The sequence below is a fragment of the Panthera tigris genome, chromosome C1 (assembly GCF_018350195.1).
Source record: "Panthera tigris isolate Pti1 chromosome C1, P.tigris_Pti1_mat1.1, whole genome shotgun sequence".
NCBI lineage: Eukaryota > Metazoa > Chordata > Mammalia > Carnivora > Felidae > Panthera > Panthera tigris.
The window spans coordinates 55,904,066-55,921,365 of NC_056667.1; the positions used below are offsets into that span (position 1 = coordinate 55,904,066).

General features: G+C 43.0%; 1 protein-coding gene across 3 annotated transcripts in view; it reads right to left on the reverse strand.

Annotated features, from left to right (window-relative positions):
- The window catches only part of WLS (Wnt ligand secretion mediator), a 100,570-nt gene that overhangs the window by 24,121 nt on the left and 59,149 nt on the right, over window positions 1–17,300 (reverse strand). For all 3 annotated transcript variants that reach the window (XM_007089812.3, XM_042997549.1, XM_042997550.1), the window contains exons 3-5: window positions 8,306–8,430; window positions 3,431–3,592; window positions 1,999–2,135 (exon numbers count right to left, since the gene is read on the reverse strand). In XM_007089812.3, the coding sequence (XP_007089874.1) occupies window positions 1,999–2,135; window positions 3,431–3,592; window positions 8,306–8,430 (424 nt within the window). The remainder of the gene's footprint in view (window positions 1–1,998; window positions 2,136–3,430; window positions 3,593–8,305; window positions 8,431–17,300) is intronic.

The window sequence follows — 17,300 nt, forward strand, 5'->3', positions numbered from 1 at the left end:
TGCATGTAGCACATACCAGGAAACGACAGGACATGACACTAAATAAGGAAAAAACAAAACAAAACAAAACAAAAAAAGCTGAGTTCATGAAGAAACTTGCCTACCCCATCAGAGAACTTGAAATTTGTCTTAAAAGGACTGAGGATCCAATAAGAAGGTTAAACAGTGGAATGATATCATTCATTCATTCAACACATTTGTATTTATTGAGTTCCTACTATGTGCCAGTCACTATTCTAGATGCTGGGGATATAGTAGTAAACAACATAGGCAAAGATCCTGCTCTAACGATGCTTGCATTCAGCAGGGGTGAGAGGATGGGTCTGGGAGGAAAGATAACAAATAAATATAGAATATAATGAAGAAAAATAAATCAAGGTAAGAAAATGAAGAAAGAAGGAATACTACTTTACATAAGATGGAGAGGAAAAAGTCTCTAAGATAAGAGACATTATGACAGGGCCTGAAGAAAATGAGGAATTGGGCTACAGAGATATCTAGGAAAGAGCATTTCAGACAAAGAGAACAGCAGTGCAAAGGCCATGGGGTGGGAGCATACCAGGCATGTCTAAGCATCATCAAGGGGGATGGTGAATGGTAGAGAGGATTGGAGATGAAATCAGAGGATTTGAAATGAAAAGCCAACAGAGAGCTTTGAGCAGAGGAGTGACAAGATCTGATTTATACTTGAAAGTGAACACTGGCTGCTATGAGAATAGACTATAAGAAGGACAAGAGTGGAAGCAAGAAGAGCAATTGAGAGGCTATTTCTAGTCATCCAGGTGAGAAATGAGAAGTGAAAGTGAGTTAGACTATGGTGGTAGCAATGGATACGGTGAGATTTCCAGCTGGGTTGGACGAGGGGTGTGAAAAAAAGAAGTAAAGGATGACTCCTACTTCTCTAATCTGAGCAGCTGAAAGGATGGAGCTGCCATTTCCTTCAGTGGGGATGCCTAGGAGAGGGGCAAGTTTGATGCAGAGGAAATAAAATGTTGTTCTTTGCATGTGTTACATTTTTGTGCAAGCGAAGATGTTAAATAAACAGCTGGAATATTTGGGTTGAGGGCTGAGAGAGGCTGAGGTTGAGGATATAAATTAAGAGTCATCAGAGTGTAGGTGATTTTTAAGACCACAAGACTAGACGACATCACTCTGGGAACAGGCATAGCTAATAAAGAGAAGAGGTCCAAAGACTGAGCACTGGCTCCCAAGTTTAAGAGGTTGAAAAGATGGTTGGAAACAGCACTGGAGACAGTGATGATCAGCAAAGGAGGAGAATAACCATGAGAAGGGTGAAGAAGGCTCTGTGAAGAAAAAGGAAATGACCAATTACATCAAATACTGGTGATGAGTCAAGTGAGAACTGAGAAGTGACCATTGGATTTAGAATGTGAAGCTCACTGGAGATCCTGTCAAGAGCAGTTTTATTGAGGGGTGGAATGGGCCCAAGAAAGGACAGGTGGAGGAGATATACGGACAAAATTTTTGAGGAGTTTTGATATGAAGAGGAGTAGAGAGACGGTGTGGTGGCTTCAGGGGGAAATAGGAAAATCAAGAGTTTTGTCTAAGAATGTGAAATGGTATAGTGTGTTTGTATGTTAATGGGAATAATCCAGCAGAAAGGAAAAGTCAGTAATGTGGGACAGAAAGGGGATATATCTACGAGCATATCATCTTTATGGAGGTGAGAGGGTTGGGCTTAGGAGCAAGGCAGTTTGTCCACAGTGACAGAGAGAAGTATCTGACTCAGACCACAGGAATGAAGAGCAAAGACAGAATAGAGAAACAGAAATGTGAGAGAGGTTTAATCCTTAGGATTTAATAATAAGTTGCATGTGAAAGCTGAAGGAGTAAAAAGAGTCCAGGATGATTCCTGGTCTAATCACCTGCCTAAGTACCACAATGACCACTTGAACTAAACCCCAGCAAAACCAGGACCATGGCAGGAAGATCTAGAATGCCAGTGTTCTTTAAGAGTGCTCTGAAATCAGTTCTTACTTTTCTAGAAGCACTGGGGGTCGGGACATCATAGTGATCCTCCTCCAATACCACACCATAATGATGAAGATGCTGGGCGTAAGGAAGGTCTTCATTGCAAACCACACCTTGGTGAAGCCTCCATTTTGATGGATTCCCTAGACAAAGACCAATCATAATTTTGAAGGTGACTATATCTTAGTGTTATTTCCTACCAGAAAACGCATTTTGGGGAGAAGTGAAAAGAGATCTTTTCTGCTGAACTTTCAAGATCAAGAGCTTTAATATTCATAGCATGTACCCTCTTCACCCTTCCCCTGCCCCCTCCTCAGGCACTGTAAGAAATCTAAATAAAAGGCAAAAAAAATGGACCCACTCTATACAAAGGGAATCACTAAGAGCACGATTAAAGATTTTTCTGTGAGACTTTGGAGCTATTTTAAGATAGCTCCCAAAATGTTGGGACAGTAAAATGTGTTAAGGTAAATCTATACAGTGGAATGCTACACAGTATTGCAAAGTATATTTATATTATATTCACAATATACTATTAAACAAAAAAAAAGCAAGGAACAAAGAAGTCAGTTGAGTATGATTTTTTTTTGTTTGGAAAAACTATATGCATGTATCTTTCTATCTGTATAGAAAAAGTCTGTAGGGATATATATATCAAAACCTCAACAGTGATTATTTCTCTAGACATTACGGGCAATTTTTATGTTATTTTTTGTGTTTACTTTTGCTTCCTAATTTTCTACAATAAATGTGCATTTCTTATGTGACTTTTTAGATAAAAAAGACTCGGTCCATGTTCTATTTTTTTTTTTTCTTTTTTTGCCTGTTAAACAAATAAAATGGAAAGAACCTAAAAAACACCATTGCTACCTTTAACATTTGTGCTTGAAATAAACTTAAAAAAGAAAAAAGAAAGAAAAAAGAAAAGAAAGAGGAGGGTGGTGCCTGGGTGGCTCAGTTGGTTAAGCGTCTGACTTGGTTTTGGCTCAGGTCATGATCTCACAGTTTGTGAGTTTGAGCCCCACACAGGGTGCTGTGCTGACAGTGTGGAGCCTGTTTGGGATTCTCTTTCTCCCTCTCTGCCCCTCCACTGCTCTCCCTCTCAAAATAAATAAATAAACTTAAAAAAAGAGAAACATTTGTCCTTGCAAGGTGAGACATGTGAATAAAAATTACTTTTATCTTGGTATTATTACACAATCATGACCATTATAATAAAATCTTAAATGGGTACAATAACTGCATTACTTTCCATTGCTGTAATCTCTCATGTCAATTGAAATCTCAGCCATCATTTCTATTTCTCAGGTGACGCAATGGGCACACGGAGATCCCAAGGGTGAGATGGAGTTACTTTCCAACACACATGCTCACAAACCACCGTTCTGAGCCGGTGTTCTAATGTCACATGCTGCCTGGACCCAGTAGATTCACTTACCACCAACTGAATATCCTTTATTTCCCCAATTCCAACATTGATTTTCTTCTTCTCATTCACAGGCAGCCGGATGTTCAGAAGGTAGTACTTATGAGCAACAGACCCGATTTCCATAAAAGGAAGGACATCACATTCATAGTAACGACCCTCATACTCTGGGGTCTGGAAGAAGAGCAGAGCGTTTGAGACAGAATCACTATTTCCAACAGACTATGTCTAAATTGTCTTACCTTCGCCTCATATCACCAATGCTGAAAAGCTAATGCTTACAGGTATACCTCAGAGCTACAGATAATAGGGCACACTGGAGGCATGGTATCCAATGGCTGCTCCCTCCACCCCCCCCCCAAAAAAAAAGACCCAGCCACATTTGAAGTGGAACCAGAAAATTTTAGATAAAAAACAGAAATCTCCTCTCTTAGCAAACACTTTCTCAGTTCTTCAATCCGCATTAAGCTTCACATCAGAATAACCTGGTCTACCAGGCCTATAAAGGGCTTTTTATTTGCAGCACATCATGGAAGACCACTACTATTCCATGACTGTTGGCTGCATGGAACAGGCAACTTCTGAAATGTTCATCACACTCTTGGATGCCAAGAGTAATTTTCACGGCTTTTGCCTGAAGCTACAAGAAGGTGAAAATATCTTCTTTTTATTGATTTGATAGAAAAAGAAGCAAGTCAAGGAACACTTAGAATTTGGGGAAGATAGAAGGGATAAAAGGTAATAATGGGATTAGGTTGTCAGAGATGCCAACTTGGAATTTTCTGCCTCTGAAGCTTCCTAACTGCCCAAGAGGTTAGATGGCAGAAGGGAGCAGAAATTTTAATTAAGCCAAATTTAGCCCAATTTCTAGAAAAGCCTCTTGGACTTCCTGCCAATGATTGAAGAGCTACTGCTCAGAAAGCACGGTTGTGAGACATTAAAGAGTAGGGGTACAGGTTGCTTTTGAAAACTAAATTCTGCTCTACCTCACCAGGACTCCTGGCTATGTGGCCCTGCTGAGGGGTCAGGGTAGGGGAGTAAATATGGGCATGTAGAGGCATCAGCTTTAGTAGCTAGGGACTTTTCCCTGATAAAAGAGATGAGTGTCTGCCATCGATGTAGGGTTTATATGCCAGCTTCAGTATTTTCCTGGTGTACACCTCTTAACCAAGTGATAGGGAAGACCTAATTCGTTGTTCCTAAGACTATATTCTCAGGACCAACATAATTTTTTTGTGTATCTTTAGAGTAAAAAGTCCAGTGGAGAAATCAGAAGGAAGACAACAAGTAATCCACAATCCGACTGGTGTATGAAGAGTCTCTCACCCTTTGGTGATCTTGGAGAATTCTTTATTGGACAGAGCTTAGAGTGCAATAAACAGAATTTTGTATAGAGACAGAGACAAAAGTAGAGGTACAGCAGGCTAATATCTGGCTTTTATGCTTCCACTCTTCCCTTCCTCACTCATAGCAGACATTACAAATCAATCATAATAGTTTTGCATCCCCTAAGGTTTGAAGGACTCTTTCAGAACTATTAGTTGACTAGACTTGGCTTATGAGATTTCAAACAATTCTTCTGTCGAAAGCTTTTTGCTTCTGTTCCAAACTTCAGTTGCAGACTGGATGATTCTTCTTATGTAGATTCCTTCTCTCCTCTCTACTCCTTTCCTTTACACTTATAAATCAGGGCAAGTATTGGGGCTCTGCAGGAACTACCCTCCTCAAATTTGGCCTCAGATTAATCCACACGGAAGAAGTTAATTGTCCTCTATGTTAACGGCAAGAAAGAATTTTCTTATGTGCTTTCCTTCAGGGTCTTGTTTTATTTCTAGAAATTGAGGTTTTGAGAGGGAAGGGAACAAAACTTACTTAGTCTATTGCCACTGACTTGATTGTATTTCTCGTCCAAGGTCCCAAAGTAGTAGCAGTACTGGGTTGGGGGACATAGGTCTTCCAAATCCAGCCTCTAACTCTGATGGGGAAGAGGACCCTCAAGTACAGCAGGGAGAAAACAGTGATGTTGCCCCAGACATGTACTGAGGCATGTGTCTGTGGTAGGGAAGGCACTGAACGTCACGTCAGGAGACTTCTATTCTAGCCCTGATCTGGCCCCCTGCTGGATTCCTTGAGAAGGTCATCTGCCTCATTCAGCCTCACTTTCCTCCTAAGTAAAACAAGATCTCCAGGGTTCCTTCTAATTCCCCATTCACGGTTCTCTCAGTGTCCTCCACTTCCTCGTCCTTATAGAGAGGGTAACACTACCACTTCATGAGACAAATTTACCTTCAACAAATTAGGCACATCAGATTCTGGGATCTTGGCCTGGCCTACCTGTCTCCGAGACAAATTCACTGTCTCCTGTTGGGAACTTATCCTTATGCACCAAGGTTCTGCCTCTGCCAGTATTTAGGACATTTAGGAAGAAAGGCACTCCCCCCTTCCTTTCCCCATCCCCCTCAGTCCTCCCCCAACTCCAGCATGAGACCGGCTAATTAGGACAAATTACAGCAGGTGGCAACTTGACTTTTTTTTTTTCCCCAACTCACAATCCACCAGGGACTAAAAAGCTTTAAAGCAATTTCTCATTTAATCTTCAGACTCAAGACTAAATTTCACTGCAATCAAAAAGCAGAGATTTGATGATTCATTTCCTTCACACTTTTCAAGGTTTAATATCTTTCTTGAAAGGGATCAACACATCCTAAAGATAATTAAGCAGCCATCATTAAGAAGCAGTTCCAGGCTTCTTAATGACCTCCCCCTCACTCTGCTTCTCAGCGCCCTCCAAGTGTGTAAGTGAGGCAAGAAATGACTTTTCCATTTTCTGAGGATGAAATTCCATACCCCAAAGCTTCATATACTTTAGCTTAGATATCCAACCAGTCTCACCTCTGAAAGATGCAATCAACTTGCAGTGACAGAAAGGTTTTAATTAATTTTTCCCACTGCATATAAAGATTTGAAAATGTCAGATAGTCCTCTCTCCTGCTACCTCAGGTTTCTCTCTACCACTCATTTTCACCTACAGATTACCCCCAAGTACCTACCCCAAACAATTCCAGATGATTTTTTTAGGGGATGGTACTACATTTGGCAGACAGCAGAGGGTCTAGGGCAGTGACATTTAAACTTCATGAAACCGCAGGAGTTGAAATCCTGTTAAAACACAGATTCCTTGGTCCTATACCCTGAGATTTTGACTTACTAGGTTTTGGGTGTGAACCAGGCCTGGGAATCTGCATTTCCTACAAGCTCCGAGGTCATACTGGTGTTGCTGGTCCTCAGACCACACTTTCTGTAGTTCTGGTCTAGGGAACCTGGGGAAGGGAGAGTTCATAAATACCAGGTTCCCCTATATATAGGGTGTGTGGGTTGCCCACAACAGTCCTGGTGGCCCACCTGGTGAAACCTCCTCTTTCATTCCCAAACATATCCCAGAGAGGATACGAAATAATAAGGTCACCCTGCTTGTGTCCACCATCTCATTTAATCCTTCTAAAGAAACCCAAAGCAGCTATTATTATCCCACTTTGCAGATGAAAAAATTAAGCTTGGACAGATTAAGTATGTTTGCCTAAGGCCATGCAGTCAGTAAGTGATACAGCCTGAAACTGAAGCCAAGTGTGTTTTGTTCCAAATCCACACTTTTAACTAAATGGTAATACTGTGAACCTGCCCTTCCCCATCTTACTGCTCTTCAGTGTAGGGTGGGCAGCTGGGGCATGATACCCAGAAGCTTCAACCTACCATTCCTACCATTCATTCCACAGGACACCCCATCTTTGCAGCGATAGCCAAAAGTGAGGCCAGGAAAGGCCAATGCTAGGAGAGAAGAAGTACTAAACTGATCGATGGAGCAGGTACTACAAAGCTGCCCAAGTCCTTTAAAAGCAACTGATCCGAAGATGCCAGATGACATAATCAAGAATGTGTTTCAGTGCTGTTGGGTCTCTCATGCACTTCACACAGAAAAAATGAGACAATTTCTGTACCCGAAGGGACATCAGAGGTCACCTAGCTGATGGTGCTCCATGTCAATACCCTTAAGGAATGTAACCATGAGTGACAATAACCATGGCTCCATTTCATCTTCACAGAAACTTTAGTCAGTACGGGCAGGGGAGTCAGAACCTGGGAAGGTGTGTGTGAGGACAGCACTTGGCAATGAAAAGGGCCCCTGGCTAACTGTGACCTGGTCCTTATACCATCAAATCCTACTATCCTTTGAGGGTCACTGAGTCAATCTTTGCATTTTCATTTATGAGGAATCATAAAATTAAAGGCCTTTGCCCAAAACAAAATGTCTCCTTATTTTCAATGCAGGAGAGTAACCTCCCTCCTGTGGGCGGTTGAAAGAGTCCTCCTGGATGAACCAGAGAAGGGAGAGCCTTAAAAATGGGTTAGAAGACCCAGGTCTCAAATGAAATTAGATTTCCTCCCTCAGGGCCTCTTTTTTGTATGTGGTATTCACTGGGATTTTTAGTCTTTGTACCTGCACATTAACTCTGGCAACAAAGGAATGCCTAAGAATCAGAGAAGCAGACACAAGCATTGATTCAATATGAACAGATTCTCACACCTCAAAATAACTTAGCAACATTCTTCAGACACTCAGTGCTTAAGAACCAAGGGTTTATTTGTATGGAGCGATTTCAGAGAAACAACCACATCACTTCAAACAGACATTCTTTCTTCTGTTCTTTCTTCCTGAACAGGGACATACAATCACCACATTGCCCTTTTCTCCACTAAGACAAAGGATGACGACTAACCTTTGTGGGTCATTCATACTAAAGAACATGCCTGTCAGCTGTAAAGTAAATCTTCCCACATACCTGGAACCCAAATAAAAACCCTATCAACTTAGACACCAAGGCATCCTACCTTGGGGGATGTGAAGGTACATTTGAGTTTCCGGGGCACTCTCTCGTGGGCCATTTCAGTCCATTCAGCAAACATATCATCACGGTAAGCCAGGGAAACATCCATGGAAACTTCTGCATTTTCTTCTGCAAGAGAAAGGATGCACAATTCAGAAATGGCATCTGGGAAGGTATTTTGGAAACAGTTCAAAAATTCTCATAGGCTCTGCCATGGAAATGAAGACAAAACAATATATATTCATTTCTCTCAAACTCCAGATCCAAGTCTCCAAATCTGAAACTTAAAAGTCATAGGGTGAATGTTGAAGTTGGATGCTCGGTCCCTTCCTTAACCTCTCTGCCAAAGAGTCAAACAGCTTTCATGTAAACTCCTCCAGAGACAGGGGTCTAACTCTCTCTGAAGCAGCTCAAGTGGTCAGACTGTGACTCATGATCAGCACTTATCTTCCTGAGACTTGCAACACAGGTCCTAGGCCTGCCCAGAGGAGTTACATGGAATGTGAAGTCCTTCTTCCACAGAAGTGCCTTAGGTATCTGAAACCCATACTTCATCTGCCTGTGTTTTCTCTCCTATCTGATAAAAATAACCACCGCTCAGAGACATGATTTAAGTACGCTCTGTGCTGCCTTTGTAACACACTCTAGTCTCAAGGCGTCTTAAAATTACTTCCAAAGAAGTTCTCAAAAATGGAATATTTTATTTCTCAAAAACTCAAAACCCCTTCTGCAAATGGAGGGGAAAGTTAACGTAAAAGATGAAGGGTTTTTCCAAAATTAAAGACTTATACATGCACAGATAAGAATATAATAATAAGCACATCATTGTGCAAATGAATATTCACATGTACTTCCGTATCAGTAAGAACCATAAATGGGTTTAACTCACCACAGAACTCACTAAGGAGACGAGATGAATAAAAATTGCATCTATCCATTATGTCTGTCTTAAACTGTGCCGAGCAAGTTCAAGAACAGGAGAGTCTTAAATGGGGAAAAAAAACCACACAGATCACATTTCCAAAATGACTGGAGAACCAGCTTTCACTGGCGTTATGAGATGGGGTTCAATTCTAGGCTCTAGAAACAGATGATAACTGCTGTTTGGAAAATTAGGGCTTTCCATCCACTGGCCCAGTGTGATCTGAAGCCAATCTGACAATGTGAACCCCAAGTTCTCTGAAATCTAAAAAGAGAAAGAAAGAATGCAAGAAAGGAGGGATCTGAGGCCATCTGGATGTAGATGAAACCCTCAATGAACACCAGTGCCCTGCTCCTTTTTAGTACAATTTAAATCCTCAAACATGGTGAATTGGCCATTCCTATTTTCTTCCTCTCCCTCCTGAAATGCCACAGAACAAACAGTAAAGGAATTCAAAGGATATTAAATCACAAGGGGAAAAAGTGGTGATGACACGAGCAGATCAGGGATTGCAGCAACTTTTAAAAAAATGAAAGATACATGAAATAGGGCTTCCTGACAGCCACAGAGAGGGGCACAGCCTAAACTGCAACAGAAGGGCTACTGTGGGAAAGTGAGCCATCGTGTCCAGTAGACCCCCAAGGAGCTCAAAATTTGAAAACACCAGTGTTGCAGAAGACAGGTGAGGCATAGTGCTGACAACAGGGTAACTGGCTCAAAGTTTGTACACAAAATCATTGGATCTCCAGGTCTTCTATATCTGCCTGTCTCTGCACAGTTTGAGGAGAAACTCTGGACTTGGAGACACCAGGCAATGCAGAGACTCAGGGCTGAAAACAGGGAAGTACAAGTCCCTACATAAGAAACTGTGCCATACCCAGCTTGATAGAAAAAATGCTTACAGAGTTTGTATGTCCTCTTGGTTGGAGCTCAAGCTGGCCACAGCTGCTCCTTGCTTGATAGCCTCAGTGGTCAACAGAATGAACTGGCCAGAGCTCTCACATTAGACACGAAGCTTTTTCATCCTTTTCATTTCTTTTTTTTTTTCCTAAAGTTTATTTACTTTGAAAAAGAGCACGAGCAAGTGGGGGAAGGGCGGAGAGGGAGGGAGACAGAATCCTAAGCAGGCTCCACACTGACAATGCAGAGCCTGATGCAGGGCTCGAACCCACGAACTGTGAGATCATGACCTGAGGGGAAATCAAGAGTCGGACGCTTAGCCAACTGGGCCACCCAGGCGCCCTACATCCTTTTCATTTCTAAAACTGGCATTAGCAATTGGGACTTTCAGCTATGTTGTGTTGAAAGAACACTTCCAGAACCACAGGACTCAAGAGTATAAATGTGAAAAGCTGTAAAAGAAGATATCAGTCCACACACTGGGCTTCTTGGGGCCCCAGGGTTCAGAGTAGCACTGGCCTTAGATATTGGCAGGAAGGGCCCTTAATTTGGGATCCAAATTTTAAAGGGCCCTACTGTCTGGCCCTCTTCTAACTATTCCCTTTCTCACAGGAAGAGAAACCCTCAAGTGAAAGGGACATGCCCACCGAGGGCCTAAACCCCTTACCCCTACTTTCAGAATATGCTTGGGGCTCCTGGGTGGCTCAGTCGGTTAAACAGCCGACTTCAGCTCAGGTCATGATCTCGTGCTCCATGGGTTCGAGCCCCACATTGGGCTTTGTGCTGATGGCTCAGAGCCTGGAGCCTGCTTCAGATTCTATGTCTCTCCCTCTCTCTGCCCCTCTCATGCTCATGCTCTGTCTCTGTCTCTCAATAATAAATTTAAAAAGTTAAAAAAAATTAGAATATGCTCCAAGAACTCAGGAGCCCAGAATACCCTACCCTGATAGCTCTGAGCCTATCTCCATGGCCTTGGTGGGGGGGTCTTCCCCAGATCTGGCCTCCTAAGGGGAACTATACAACCACTTGCGCACCCCCTGGGCTCAGGACTGGTCAAAGGCTACTCTTTGTAGGATACAGTCAGAGATGGAGCAAGGAGGTTGGGGTGTCCATACACATAACACTCAAAGCTCCTTTTCTGTAGGGGATGGAGCCAGGGGTGGAAAGAAAAGGCATTTAGGGGCCCACAACTCCTTGGTCAGTCCCATTTTGGCACAGAATTCCAAGAAGTGGAAGAATCCGAAATTCAAACCTGGCTTTCCAGTGCATTATGAAGGCAAATGTTATAATCAGATAGAACTTAACTTGGCTTAACAATTTGTTGGCCTGATTTATCACTTTTAGGTATTTAGACATATGACAGCTATGCTTTCTTAGGCACTCTTGCCTTGGGCCCAAATGTTAGGGGTGAGCTTCATCAGAACAGGTGCCTCAGGGAGAGGGAAGGCCAGACAGACTCACCTCCTGGCCTTCTCCCAGCTTTAAGAGTTATTCCCATCTGTTGGGAATCCCTAAAGGAAAAACTGTTTTAAAGGACGCTGTTAAAAGCAAACAAATTTTAAACACTGCTTTCATGTCTGATTACTCTGTATTTAAGCCCATATGACTTCCGCGCTTTCATTTAAATGATATCATTTAATGTTCCCAACAAACTCTATGAAGTGGGGCACAGATATTTCCTTTTGATTAGTGAATTAGCTGAGGTCCTCAGGTATTAAGTAATTTGCCTGAAATCATACTGTTGTTGGTAATGGGAGGGAGACAACCATTTTCAAATTGCCTTAAAACACAATTATCTTTTTTTTACATTGTTTAGAGAAGACTGACTACTTGGTATTAAAAGTAGCCCATCAAACTAGTCACAAAAGATGAATAAGTAAGTCTTCAGCAAAAACACAGGCTCTAGGCAGACACCCTCTCCTTGACGCCTGGCATCCATCCTGTGCGTAAGAGGTTAGAAATTTCCCAAGAATACATAGCTAGTAAATGACAGAGTTGGGACTTAAACCTGGATCTGGGTCACCCCGAAACCCCACTACCCTCAACTACCTTTGTTGGTAGAAAACAGCAGACTTCAAAAGAAACCTAACAGGGGGCACATGGCTGGCTCAGTTGGCAGACGGTGTAACTCTTGATCTCAGGGTCCAGAGTTCAAGCCCCAAGTTGAGCATAGAGCTTACTTTAAAAACAAACAAAATGAAACTTGACACCTGAATCAAGCACACTGCGGTAACTCAGGCTACTCAATGCTAACCAAACAGCCTTTGCAGCTTTCTACGGGAGAGAAATATGTAGTGCTTTGGAGGCCATGAGCATGGCTTGCAGCGTGTCTGGAATTCTCTCATCTGAGCTACACAGCGCCATTTCAGAAACCTGACTGGGGAAGTGTGACATGCCATAAGAACGTGATGTGACGTGACATGATGGAGCTGGAAGCCTGGGGCCAGCTAAGTTCATGTTGTAGTCTGCCCCTAACCACATGGGAGATCAGGGACAGAGTGGGTCTGGATGTGGCATTAAGCCCATCTGTTGGAGGCGGCCACTTGTAGCTCCAGACCACAGCCATCGTGAAGCAGTACAGGTCAGTCTCACCAGACCTTCTGCTTTTTTCAAGACAAAGCAGAAATGCAAATTGTTACGAAACATCTCTCCATTTTTAAATGTCTGTAATTAATTCACTAAAAACAAAAACTAAGCTACAACAAAATGAAACTCTCTGTGCAGTTCAGCTAATGAAGTATCAGGTGATCTGGGTGACACTGTGGAGGTGACACTTTTCATACTGCCTTCACACCACCATTCTTTTCTTTCTGTTCCACCATCAAGTGAAGTTCTTTCTAAAACTTTCTATCACTGTTCACAAACTGTATCACATGTTTCGCCTTATCCTCACAATAAACTTACTTCCTGTGCTGTCTGAGACAGGTGTCATCATTCCTGAGCTAGAGAAGTCAAGACTCCAAAAGCCCCACTTCTAGAAACATCAGAATCAAGCTTCTAGAGTTTCATGAACTGCAGTCCTATACCTTTTGGCTGTCTTTCATAGTGTACTTAAAAAACAGAAACCACAGGGAGAATGGCAGGTTCAAGTGACCCTCTGACCTTCCCTTACTGGACTTTGTGATATCACCCCCTCGCACATATGCTCAGGCTTCTAACCCTGCTGGAACAGGACTTGTCTCTTAGGATTTTGTGACCATTAAGTTAGTTATCACATGGAAAAAAAAATACTTAGAACACTTCAGAAAGCATGAAGGATTGGCTACTGTTTTTACCATTTTATTAGGGAACTGAAAATCTAATACCTACCTTTAATTCAACATCATTACCAGGTCTCAGGAACATCAAACTTCCCACTATGAACCCCTATCCAAACCTGGAACACAGAACTCAGAAACAGGAAAGCACTGGCCAGAGAAACCCAGCAAAGCTGTGAAGTCAGCCCCCTGAATCATTTTCTCTTCTGCCTCCAATGGACTCAGAAATAAAGTTCAGCTTTAATGACTATGTTGCATGTAATAAAACACCGGTTTCATGACTCCCGGGATACTGCGTGGGCAATACTGCCCCCCTTCCCCCAACACCCCCAGAGATAATGAAAGTGAAGAATCCAATTTGAACTCCCTGGGAGAACAGGCAGGAAGGCCAAGGCTACCCCTGGCACCTGGAGAACGATCCCTATAAAACGAGGACACTGGTTATACCTGTTCCATGGGGAAAAGTGGTAAGGTATCAATATAGGGCATTTGTAGATTTGAAACCCATGGTTTTCCACACCTATACCAAACCAGCAGCTTTGCTATTCTGTGGGCTGTCCAAGCTTCCCATTTCTCAAATGGCTTTGGAGACACATTTTAGTTGGGTGGAAAATTCATTTGGAATACTGGGAAAGGAGGTGTGGAAAGGCACTGTGGTTCTTCACATTTACTATTTTCATCCTGTTACGGGGGTGGTGCTCTGACATGAGGAAATCTGTACTCCATGGTTCTGTAGGTGCAGACTCAGACTGCAGAGTATTACTGCAGGTGGAAAGATCTATGCCTTTCCATATTGGGAAGCATTGACCAATCATATCCTTAGGAATCATGTTACCTTCTCAGTTAAACTGCCCTGCCCTGCCCTGCATGAGAAAAGCATTTGCCAATCAGTTTTCCAAAGACAAGAAGAAAGCCAGAGAGGAGAGCAAGTCCTTTGCATAAAGCAAGAAATGGTTGGGGAGACAAACAGGAAGAATCTGAGCACCACAGAATATCTAGGGCAGCTGTTTAACATTAAGAATGGATCCCGGTGGGGTGAAGCAATAAAAGATGAAGATTCATTGAGGAAGTGATCAGGATGCTTCTCATTTAGACTTCTTGAAATGGGCATTTTCCAGTCAAGATAGTAGAGCCTGTGGGCCAAAGAGATCTGTTTCGGAATTCTATCTTTACGTCTTTCTGGATGAGTGACCTTGAATGAGTCTCAGTTTGCACATGCAAAATAGAAATCATGGGACCTACTTCCCTAGGCTGTTGACAGGACCATTTGGTACACAAGTACTTAAAAATACTAGTTCCCCTTCCACCCTGGTTTAGGATGGTTGGGTTGACCAGTTACCAGGAAATAAAGGGGAGAAAGGGGAGGGCAAGTTACATTAAGAGGAAATAAAGAATTATATTATGGTTGTCAGAAGCTTTTAGGTTCCCTGAGAAACCTTGGTTTTCCTGGGCCTTTGCCCTGGGAAGAAATTAAAGAAATTTCAAAATGCTCACATGCACTCCCACATTCCATAGGAGAGCCGCCAGTCACCAGGGCTTGTTTGGGTAACCTCAGAAGGAGGCCGCACAGACCAGCCTCCTCCCAGCCTCCAGCAGACATATAATCTGGGGTTATTTATGCCAGCGTTCCTTCCCCAATCAAAAACTCTCTGACCTGGCTTGTATTTTCTTGACGCTTTCAATTAAGGAAATAACAAAACCAACCCTGTCCTACATCCATGGTTAAGCCAGGCAAAAATGGACTCAGCTAATTATAAATTTGGCCCTGGCTGTTTTCTTAAGATGCCCTACAGGCCTGGGTGTGCACAGTTATAAAAATGAATGAGTACAATTATTTTTCAAACCAGCCTAACAGTTTAGTTCACATTACCTCTGTCGTTTTTCTCCATCACGTCAAGCATTTGCATTCTGGAGAAGTATTTTCCGCGTGTAAGAAGCCATTTTGCTAAGCATTGTCAAAATGATCCCTTGCTATAATGTGAAGCACCTTCTCCTAGTTGAAGTAAGCAGTCTGAAATATGCAATGGGGGAAACGTTCCTCCCATCAGGCCTTTTGCAAAGTGACAACTCAGAAAACATCCACTTATCCCTACTGTACTGCTTAAAGGCTATACATTTGGAAAAGGAGCTGGGGATATAACTGTTTCATAAACGAATGAGTCTGAAGTACCACGGGATATAGTAAAACTACATCCATTGGTGTTTGCCAGGTTGTAGAGGGGCTCTCTTCTCACTTCACTTGCCCTGAGAGGTGTGTCACCAGCCCCTCTCAAGTTCAGATTTCCCTCTGGAGTTTCAAACCTGCAGACTCACTTCCCACTGGAGGTCTCTACTTCCACGGTTCAGAAAGCCAAACAACCAAAGCTGGTACACAATCTGCTCATCAAGTCTTGCAGATTTATTCCCCTCTGTCTCCTCACAGTCACTCCTCTTGCTCAAGGCCACCATGCTCTCGGGCCTAAATAACTCAACCACATGCCCCATTCCTGTCTGTTCTCCACACTACAGCCAGGGAGATGACTTCTGAAATACTTTCAATGCCTTTACATGGTCCTCCTTAAAATGTTTAAAAGTTGAAACTCCTTGAGGTACCCTGGTGGCTCAGTCAGTTAAGTGTCTGACTTCAGTTCAGGTCATGATTTCATGGTTTGTGAGTTCGAGCCCCACATCAGGCTCTCTGCTGACAGTGCACAGCCTGCTTTGGATCCCCTGTCTCCCTTTCTCCATCCCTCCCCTGCTTGTGAGTCCTCTCTCTCTCAAATAAATAAACATTTAAAACTAAAAATAAAATAAATAAAATAAGATCTGGAACTCCCTGAATGGCATAAAAGGCTAATTTCTGGCCCCTGGTTGGTATTCTAGGTTCATATTTTAGGAGTTCCTCCCTACTCCTGTCACCCAGGTGGCAGGTCACCTTGAGTGTAGCCCGCCACTCCGCCTCCAGCCTTGGAATATGGGTGACAGCCTGGAATTGTAGCCCACCTAGACCACTTGGTGCCTGTGCAATGGTGGGCAAGTCACCCAACTCTTCTATCTACAGATGAGGACAGCGGTAATGCCCATCTCCTACAGTTGGGACGATTAAATGAGATAATGCGCATGAATTGCTGAGCACGGCCCTGGCATACAGCGAACACTCAGAAAATGCTAGCTGCTATTCAAGGTTAACTACACTGGCTGTACTCAAGGTCCCTGCCAGCACCCCAAATTTTAAAAAGGTGTCGCCTCTGAGCAGATGAATTAGAAAAAGGTTCCTTTTATTCTGAGCTGAGGATAGCACTCTGCATCCCCACTCATGCCAGACTCCTGTTCATCTTCTAAAATTTGATAGACTTAATCCTGCCTTCCCTCACTCACTAAAACTTGATGAAGTGGCCCTCGCACCCTGTGCATCCATCACTGTAACACTTACCCTCCTACAGTCCGACTACCTGACTATTTCTCTCCCTACCCACTTCCCACGAAGACGGAGAAGTTCCCGAAAGCCAGGGACTGCCTCAGTCTCTTTCACCACTCTTATCGCCCATGTCTTTACAGAACAGATATTCATTAAGTATCTGCCAAATTAACACCACCCTTCTTTCTCCAAATACTTCTATGACCCAAAATTTCTTCTGTTACTCCACCATTTCTATACCCCACATGTGTGGTTTATAGTTTGCTCTGTTTTGGTGGCATTCATTCTTTCCCCAGGGCCTGCTGCCCTTTTCCTACTCCCACACATATGCATACATGTACACATACACACACACACACCCCTCAGAAAGATTCCTCAAAGTTGGCCCAATGGTCCTACTGAAGAACAATGTACCTGTTCCCCAGGGTGAAAGGAGAGCTTTTAAGGGAAGTCATCCTGAGGGAGGTAGTGTCTCCTTTCCCCATGTCTGTCTAAATTATAATATGGAGCTGCATAAATATTC